The following is an 8,932-nucleotide window of genomic DNA, read 5'->3' on the forward strand; positions in this document are numbered from 1 at the left end:
CTGTAACTTCCGTCTGCACCTGAGAAGGCGATGTTCGGGTTTGTTCTCTTGAAACTCGCGGTGTATTTAAATGGCGCTCCGTCTCCCTGCGGCCGCGCGATGACATAATAATCCCTCAGCCGTCTGTGGAAAAGCTCAGCGCTCTGTTTATTCCCAACAAGTATTACCAAGCATTTTCCCTGCAAATCCACTCCCCCTGCACTTCTGCGTGATTTTTAACGACGTGACTGTCTGAGAGTTTGTTTAAATGTTAGCGCTTTCGTCTGCCTCCATTTTTTTCTTTGCACCTGTCCTGCTTTAACCCTCCAAAATCCCGCAAACACAGAGTTTATTTACCCTGAGAATGGAGTCTTTAACCCATGCCAGGCGCCAGTGGGAAACAATTGAGTGTTAACATCCCATAATTTCGCCCTGTTCTTTTTCAGGCACCATTGATGCTCGGCCTCAGAGCCAAGGTGAAGGCGCTTCTCCACACTCTTCATCCTCCTCATCCTCAACCTCTCGATCGTAGGCGCGCGGGAGGAGGAGGAGTCAAAGGAGGCGGGAGCCGGGACCGACGCTCCGAGGGGCGCAGTGTTTTCACTCTCTGACAGCAGCGACAGCGCCTGTGTTTTTTTTGGGGGGGGGATGAGGGCGCACGCGTGTGTGTGAGCTCCAGTCGCGCGAGCACACGCCTCAGCAGAAGAGCACGAGAGAGGAAGTTGTGAGGTGGGACCATGAAGCCCGGCAGCCAGGACCAGAGTTTCTCTGACTCCAGGGAGCTGGACTGCTCCTACGACCTGCTCACAGGTAGGTGGACCCCGCGCTCAACTCCTGTCTCCTCATGCTTATGACACAGTTCGCATGCCCACCAAGCGCTTTACAGCCCATAATAACGCCTGCTACACTCGAGTAGGGGCAACACACTGATATGGTTTTAACACAGAAGGAGAAGAAGCTATCGTGTCATCCGCGGTGCCTTTGAACTAGGAGCGCTCGCGCGTGGATGTGTTCACTGACTTGATCGTACCGGAATATTTGTAACTCTTTGTAACCAAATAATGGCCACCTGATTTTGTTAATGAAAAAGAAACAAATCATGTTTTTTTTGCGGAACTTAAATGTGCACCGTATATACCTGGAGGACAGTGTAGTTTAGATGGAGCGAAGCATCATTATAAATCATTATTAATATCAAGTGGCACAGCTTCATTTTAGTCAGTAATTTTGGTTGCAGTTTTTGCGTTAAAGAATCCGTTAAAAAAAAAAAAACAAAAAAAAAAAACGGATACATACGTTTTTGTATTAAATATAACGGATATTACATTTGGCACAAACTAAGATTTAGATGAAAGACGAATGCTGTTTCTTTTTTATTTTATAAATGGCAACCTGCACAGCTTTAGGATTTTCATTATGAAAATAAACAAATAATATAATAACAAATAGATAAATAATATTAAAAAAGGCAGGTGTAATGATGAAAAACATTTATTCTAAATATAAATTGGTGAGTGAAATAAGTTCAGTGTGACCAGGCATTCGCTGGAAAATAAAATTCAACTGCTCATGCCAACTCTCATTTCCAACCTCACTGTTCTTACCCCAATATTATTGTCCTACGCTTCTTCAATATTATTAGTGGTAATAATGTGCAATGAATTCACATGGACAGCAGGTGGCAGCAGCCTCGCGAAGCCTCTATAATACGGCACACAAGATGTGAAGAAGAACTAGCAACGAAGAATGAGTGGGAAAATCTTTTAAGCGTAGGTAAATTCCATCTTTATGTTATATTCATAGTGAGGCAGAAGTTCATTTATTACAGTGAATCGATTATATACTGTGTTTTATTAAGTCAAAATGGCTGTTTTAATCGGAGGTGGTCACCTGACCAGATATGCTAATGAAAATACATCCTTCCATGTTATTTTGTTTACGATTGAGGGTTATGTTATGATGTATTATTAAAAAAAAAGAAAACATGGAGAAAACATTGACCATTAGAAGCAAATATAGTTTGCTTATGTAAGTTCACTTACATAGGGGAGATGCCTCTGTGGTAGAGTGGGGGTCACTTTTAGTATTCCACATAAATGCTGGCGGCAGTGTGTAAATGTACTTTGATGCCGTGTAAACTGAGATGTTCATGAAAGTATTGGTTTCTGGTGCACTGCTATGACTGGCGCTGAAAGATATTTCCGGGATACTAACGGTGAGTTGAGGCCGATCTAAATGGAGGGTTTAGAAGGACAAAAGAAGAAGTTGTGATAAGAGACCGACTCAACATTAATGAGCCTTTGGAAATCTAAAATTAAACCTGTCAGCATCTTAAGCTTCTCAGCCTTTAAATGTCTCATTCTCTCCCAGAAGGAGAAGAAGGAGAAGAAAAAAAAAAAACTTTGGCACACTTTTGATGAGGTTTGTTACTCGAGAATCAGACCTAGTTTTTAAAAATAGAGATACACCACAGCCTCACGTGGACAAACAACGTTTGCTCAGTTGCCCCATGATCCAGTTGACAGCAGGTGAACTGAACAGTGAGCAGGTGCAGGATTACAGAGGCAAACAAAACATCTTTTCTTCTCAAATAAGTGATGCACAGGAGCGCCTGTGGCCCCCGTGGCGCTTGACTGTACAACTGTGGCGTCACCTCCTCGCCGGTGTGACGTATAAGGACAAGTCCAGAAAAAGGAACATTTGTTAGATGAAAAAAAAAATACTGGGTAGCGTTAAATTCATTTTAATATGATCAAAGATCATCATATCATCATCATCATCGTGTGGTGGAGGGTCAGTCCAGACGCAGACGTTGAACTATTTTGTTTATGGTTGTTTTATCTCAGTCTCAGTCACAAAAAGATTTTTTTTCTGATATAATGATGTCTTCATCTGAAAATGATCTATCTGATGATCTATCTGATCTCTCTTCTTCTATAAGAGTGGATTGTTTAAATTTATGTCATAAAAACATCATTTTTAATTTGTGAATCACTGTTTTTCGATCAGTGCCAATGCTATAAGGTCAAGCTATTTTAATAGGAAGAGATGAAGTCGCGTTTGTTTTCAGGCTTGCTGAATCAATGTTGACGTGTCTGTGTGAGTTTGCATAATCTGAGCTCTGTCTTTCCAAGGATTATGGTCAACTCAGATTTTGGTTGCCCTGGCAACATTAGCTGTCTTTTATGTACCATTGTGCAACCTCTTTTAAGCTGCCATGACCTTCGAAGAGAGCAGGAGCAGAGCACAGAGAGGGTGGAGGGTTTTAGGGTCTGGATCTAATGAAAGTACCGCACCACGATGGAGGAAGATTTCCTACTGTACCCAGGTGGAGAACATGGGTCAGACGCAGGATCTTTCTTTCATGTCACACAACTGGCGTCCATTCATCTAGAATGTTATGTTCATGTTAAGTAGTGAACAAGGACACCAAAAGTGTGTCTCACTCGCGAATACGCGCTCGGAGACTGTTTAGAGGCGCATCTGTTTGATGAAGACTCATCTGTTTTCTTCACTTTATTTAGAACTTGAGGTGAGTTAAAAATAGGGGCTGCGAAAATGCACTTCAAGCAAAACCAAGTCGCTGTCACGATGTCGACGAGTGACTGTTCTGTTGCTGCACTCACCCGGTTCAAACCTTTCAGGGTGATGGTTATTTTCAGACCAGTCAATCACTATCTATCACGTAAACAGTTATTAATCATGTCATGTTGTCTTTTCTGGAAGAAAATTATCTTCTGTAATGTTTGGAACTGTCATTTCAGGTATAGATCTTGTGTGTGTTCATTTTCATGTCCTCGATTTTCAGCTGCTGTTGTGTGGAAGTGATCTTGGGAGTAGATTTCACTACTGTCTGTGCATGGGGAGGAGAGAACAGGGATGGATGTTAGGTGAAGCAAAACGGAATGAGAGGGCGTAAAGGTAGGAAAAAAGTATTTGGGATCAGTCATGTGGACTAATATGTGAAGAGGAGCGTGGATGCAGGGTGGAATGAGTGGGGACAACTGACAGGGGTGATCTGCGATGTCAGAGTGAGAGCAAGGGGGAAAGGGAAGCTTGATAGGTGAGAGCTACCGTGATTTAAGGCTTGGGTTGTGTGGGTGACTAGAAGGGACAAGAACCGGAGTGAGTAGGGAAGTTCCAAGTTTTCCAGCGCTGTTTTGGAGTCTGGTGCTGCGTTCGATAGCGACCTGAATCTGAAACTTTTGTCGGGAGTGGAAACGGTCAGAATAGCAGTGCTCTCTGTCTCAGAGTCCAGCTACAAGCGGTGTAAATGTTTCACAGACATAGCAGAGTCTCAAGAGAATTACCAAACTGTGGCGTCTCACATGCAAGGGATTTCTATTTTTTTCCCTCCCTTAAAAGGTGTGTAAACATGTGTCTGAATTACAGTGATTTAATGGTTTATATTTTCACTAGGGATGCTCAGATCAGGATTTTTCCTGCCTATCACCGATACGGATCACATGGATTGACTATGAATTTGAGACCTTCTGTGTACATGATGTGAAAACATGATCGATTAAATCATTTTAATTCAGACACGTTTTAATATACCTCATAAAGAGGGCAAATAAATAGAAAAAACTACTTACAGAATGCAGCAAGTATTCTGTCAAAAGGACAACTGAAAAACATTTAATTTGATGTGAGAGGTTGCAGTTTGGTGAGTCTCTTGAGACTTTGCTATGTCCGTAAAATATTTTCATACTGGCCACTATTAGTGTTTATGAAAGTTCTCTTTCAGGACATTTTTTAAAGTTTCATATTCAGGTGGCTTACGAAAGCTGCATCAGACTCCAGTCTCTTGTGTCCATCTCCGCATAAATGACATCTGAGAAAGGCTGCTCATCTAGTTTGGTGAAATTAATGAATGAATTTATTAGCGTTCCGAATGTCACGCTGGGACCGGCGGGTGCTGCTAAGCATCAACTGCGCTAGCATCCTCCTGCTGAGGAACCAGTGGCTTTCATGAGCCCGGAAAACTCTGTGCTCCATCAAGTGCTGGAGCTTTAAATGGCGTGTTTAATTTTAACGCGCTTCCCTGCACAACATTTTCCTGTGCATGTGCTGCAGGATGCTAACTTTAAATGAGAAAAGATCGAAAGAATCTCCACAGCAGACTGCTGCTTCACGGCCACTGCTGAGGGAGCAGGGAGTAGGGAGGAGCGGACGCATCACAACCCGCTGGTCTTCATCAGAGCGCTGGCTGTCACACGTCATCGGCAATGACAGGTAGTGATCGCCATTCACTGGTCACGCGGAAGTCGGCCGATCGGAGCATCTCTAATTTCACATCATGTACACAGAAGGTTTCATCATTTTGATTACAAATTCATACTTAATCCGGCGATCGGTGGTGATCGGCACTAATGACGATCAGTATCGGTTATCGGCAGCAAGAAGCGATCGGAGCGTCCGTAGCAGTGAGTATATCGAAGCTCAAGTTCGAGGGGCCAGTACCAGATAGTTTGGACTCGTGGAGAGGAGGGACGCAGGATATGAACAACTCTGTGGTGAAGCAGCTGTGGATGTTGATCAGTGCTGAGTCAGTGGTTTCCCAACGCGTCGCTGAGCATCACCTCACATACCGAGAAGGATTTTTTTTGTTCGACACTGCCATCTGCTGGTTGTTAAGGTCAACGTTTAATATCACGTAATGTATCAACTGCCCCATTATTTTCTGTTGTAAATCATGTAGTTCGTGCAGTCGGCGGTCACGTGACCTGTTGGGCTTGAACGTTCGCAGGAAACCCTCCGTCCAAACCTCATAAGAAAACCATCAAGCAGAGACTCCTCAGGCTGCTGCCCTGCCTCAGCTCCAGCTCCAGCGCTTCAGTCAATCAGAGCAAGTCTCAGACACACCTTCCTTCATAGTAATGAGCTTCTGTCTTATCTTGTCCATCTCATCCTCGTCTTTAGGAAGCGAGAGCGACGAGGACGAGCTGTCAGCCGTCCGTCGCAAGCCCGAGCGACTGGACCGACTGGTGGACCAGACCAATTTCAGCAGGAAGGAGCTGCAGGTCCTCTACAGAGGATTCAAGAACGTGAGTCTGACTCATGAATTTCAGTGCTGACATCTGTTGACCATGCCACTCTGGTGCAGGAATGTCCCGGCGGGGTCGTGAATGAGGAGACGTTTAAGAACATCTACTCCCAGTTCTTCCCTCAAGGAGGTCAGTCGTGCTCTCAGCCAGCTCAAGAACGCTTATTTTAATGACAACGACTGTGATGCAAGGTCACCTGACTCTCCTCCACTTATATTCAGGAAGAAATTCCAGGTTAAAAGTATAGGTTCGGCAGACAAGGTCAGAGGTCATATAACCTGTACCTTTAAGTGTGGCATCACAGACAAGGTCCAATGAGTCGAGGTTTATGGTTTGATGAAGAAAAAATGTTTCTTTTTCATTTAAAAAAATGTTGTCTTCATTGACTCCCATTGTAATCGCTGATGAAACAGTACAATCTGATGGACCAATTGGTGACCATCGATCATTTGTTTATTTATTATCAATTAATTTATGTCATGTATTATTTCCAAAATGCTTATCTTTACTTATATTTTATGTTTATTTTGTCATGATATTTGTTTATAGATTATATTATGAGTTGAGTATTTATTTATTTGTCTTGTGTTGTTTGATATCTTTTTGTTTGATGCCTTTTTATTTTTATATTTTATGTTTTTTATTAATAACAGTCATCCCCGAACTGAAAGCCTGGTGAAAGTTGAGTGATCAGGCTAGCAGAGTTAGGGGACATTTTTCTATGATTCTTCTCTAGTGTCCAGGAATGTACCTATAAATTGAAGGGGAAAAATGCTCTTCTGGACGAGCAATTCTTGTGGCTGTATTTTTTTCTTCCTTCACTTTCATTTTTGTGTTGCCACGAAACTTCCACCCCACAATTGAATGAGAATGTTCTCTCTCCTGTAGACACTAGCATGTACGCGCATTTCCTGTTCGACGCCTTTGACACTCACAACAACGGAGCGGTGAGCTTTGAGGTGAGCTTCTTCCTCTCCAGTTTGCACTAGTTACCTCGTGCTACCTCACAGCAATGCGTGTATACCAGTCTGACTTTTGCCCTTCACCTGTAGGACTTTGTCCTCAGTCTGTCCATCATCCTGAGAGGCTCCGTGACTGACAAACTCAACTGGGCCTTCAATCTTTACGACCTCAACAAAGATGGCTGCATCACCAGAGAAGTCCGCAGTTAGTTGCCGACTGCTCTAATGCATCCGGATGTCAACAGTCTCTCTCAATCTCTCAATCCAGGAGATGACAGACATCGTGCAATCCATTTACGACATGATGGGCAAGTACACGTCACCCAGCATGAAGGACAGCGCTCCCAAAGATCACGTGGACATCTTCTTCCAGGTAAAGCGGAAAAACTCTTTTTTTTTTCTCTTCAGTATTCCAAGAAGTTAAAAGCGTTTTCACACTTCACAGAAAATGGACAGGAACAACGATGGCGTCGTCACCATTGAGGAGTTTTTGGAGACCTGCCAGAAGGTATACTACCATCTTTGTATTCAATATGAAGGAGCTGCCCTGGTGCATGGGTTAGAGAAAAACTTGACCCCCACAATCCAACACAGCTGGAAACAATCCAGGGTGATCGATGCCTTAGAAACATACCAATGCTGAAGGGCCAGGGCCTCTGGGAAATAATGTCTCTATAAAAGCCTGCTCTTCAGCTCGCACTCGAGAAGAGATTCCAGCTGTTTGGTGGAACCCTCCTTCACTTTTTTCACTCTTTCTGACAGGACTCACTCAGTCCCTGATAACAGAACTGTTAGTCATGTTGTGGTTTTAAAATGCAAAATACTTCCCATGAACCTAGTTTTTAATCAGTATTTAACAGTCAGCAAGCCAAAGTAATAGTTTAGGTTATCAGAATGTAAGTGATGTAAAGGGGCGTTCTATTACAGGTCGATTGAAAATGTATTTATTATATTTTGTATTGCTATTGTGATACAATATTGATGCACTTTTGTTCAGTAATTGGCTATACAATGTTTTTTTTTCTTTCTTTCTTTTTTGAAGGAAGAAATGTCTTCCCCTGACACTATTCCACAACCGCAAAAATAAAAACAAGAATAAAAGCTTCAATACGATTTTGCCATAAGCAAAACATCTGTCACTATATAAGAGTAAATAAATAATAAAATAAAATAATAAAACAAAATAAAACAAATATTCTAAAATAATGATAACATCACTATGTTGTTGTAGCTTAAAACAAGACATAACTGAAAGAACTGGATCTTAAAATAGATGCTGAACTTCGTTTTATAACATAAAACGTGTTAGAAATTGGAGGTGAGTGTGCAATAATATGAAGATCAGTATAGATGTTTTTGTCTTTTTAATTTTAGATGCATTCACTCAGTTCAAGTCTTTCACACTGGGGTTGATCTTGATGTGAGATAAATGATGTTTGTGTTTTAAACAGTCAAACACACATTATTATTATTATTAATCCCAGTGGGATTGAGGTTGATCAAAAGATTCTGCAACTGACTCGCCTGTTCCAGGATGAAAACATCATGCAGTCCATGCATCTGTTCGACCACGTCATCTGAGTCTCCGAGGTTGTGACCGTCCAGCACCACTCCAGCGACTGTCCTGGTATGAGCGACGTCTGCGCGCTGCTGCCATGACGCCATCAGACTCCTGGACCATCACTGTCACCCTGCATGCATCACTCACACGGAGAGCACGGACGAGTGGCCTCAACAAGCAATAAGGACTTGACTTTCCTCGCGACATGTGACAATATTTTCTATTTTGAAGTGTTTATGTTGAAATTAAACCACACCGTTTTGTGCACAAGGAGTTAACAAGTTGTATTTCACGTTATGAAGTTACTTGTGCGGCAGTTAACAACCATTAGATGGCGCTGTGGGTCAAAACTGCAATGTGCCCCAACTGTTCTCACTTTGCCT

General features: G+C 42.5%; 1 protein-coding gene across 2 annotated transcripts; it reads left to right on the forward strand.

The window, feature by feature from the left end:
* Window positions 1–631: 631 nt before the first annotated feature.
* Window positions 632–8,808, forward strand: LOC128753739 (Kv channel-interacting protein 2-like). Of its 2 annotated transcripts, XM_053855772.1 has the most exons (9): window positions 632–789; window positions 5,729–5,831; window positions 5,906–6,026; window positions 6,086–6,155; window positions 6,915–6,985; window positions 7,079–7,186; window positions 7,257–7,361; window positions 7,434–7,496; window positions 8,522–8,808. In XM_053855772.1, exons 1-9 carry the CDS (start codon window positions 717–719, stop codon window positions 8,567–8,569), a joined length of 762 nt encoding a protein of 253 aa, XP_053711747.1. In that variant the 5' UTR covers window positions 632–716; the 3' UTR covers window positions 8,570–8,808. The 2 variants fall into 2 exon arrangements, with proteins under 2 accessions (XP_053711747.1, XP_053711748.1); XM_053855773.1 differs by lacking the exon at window positions 5,729–5,831 and having other exon boundaries at window positions 5,902–6,026.
* The last annotated feature ends 124 nt before the right edge of the window (window positions 8,809–8,932 follow it).

This window comes from Synchiropus splendidus, chromosome 2 (assembly GCF_027744825.2).
Source record: "Synchiropus splendidus isolate RoL2022-P1 chromosome 2, RoL_Sspl_1.0, whole genome shotgun sequence".
NCBI classification, from domain to species: Eukaryota; Metazoa; Chordata; class Actinopteri; order Syngnathiformes; family Callionymidae; genus Synchiropus; species Synchiropus splendidus.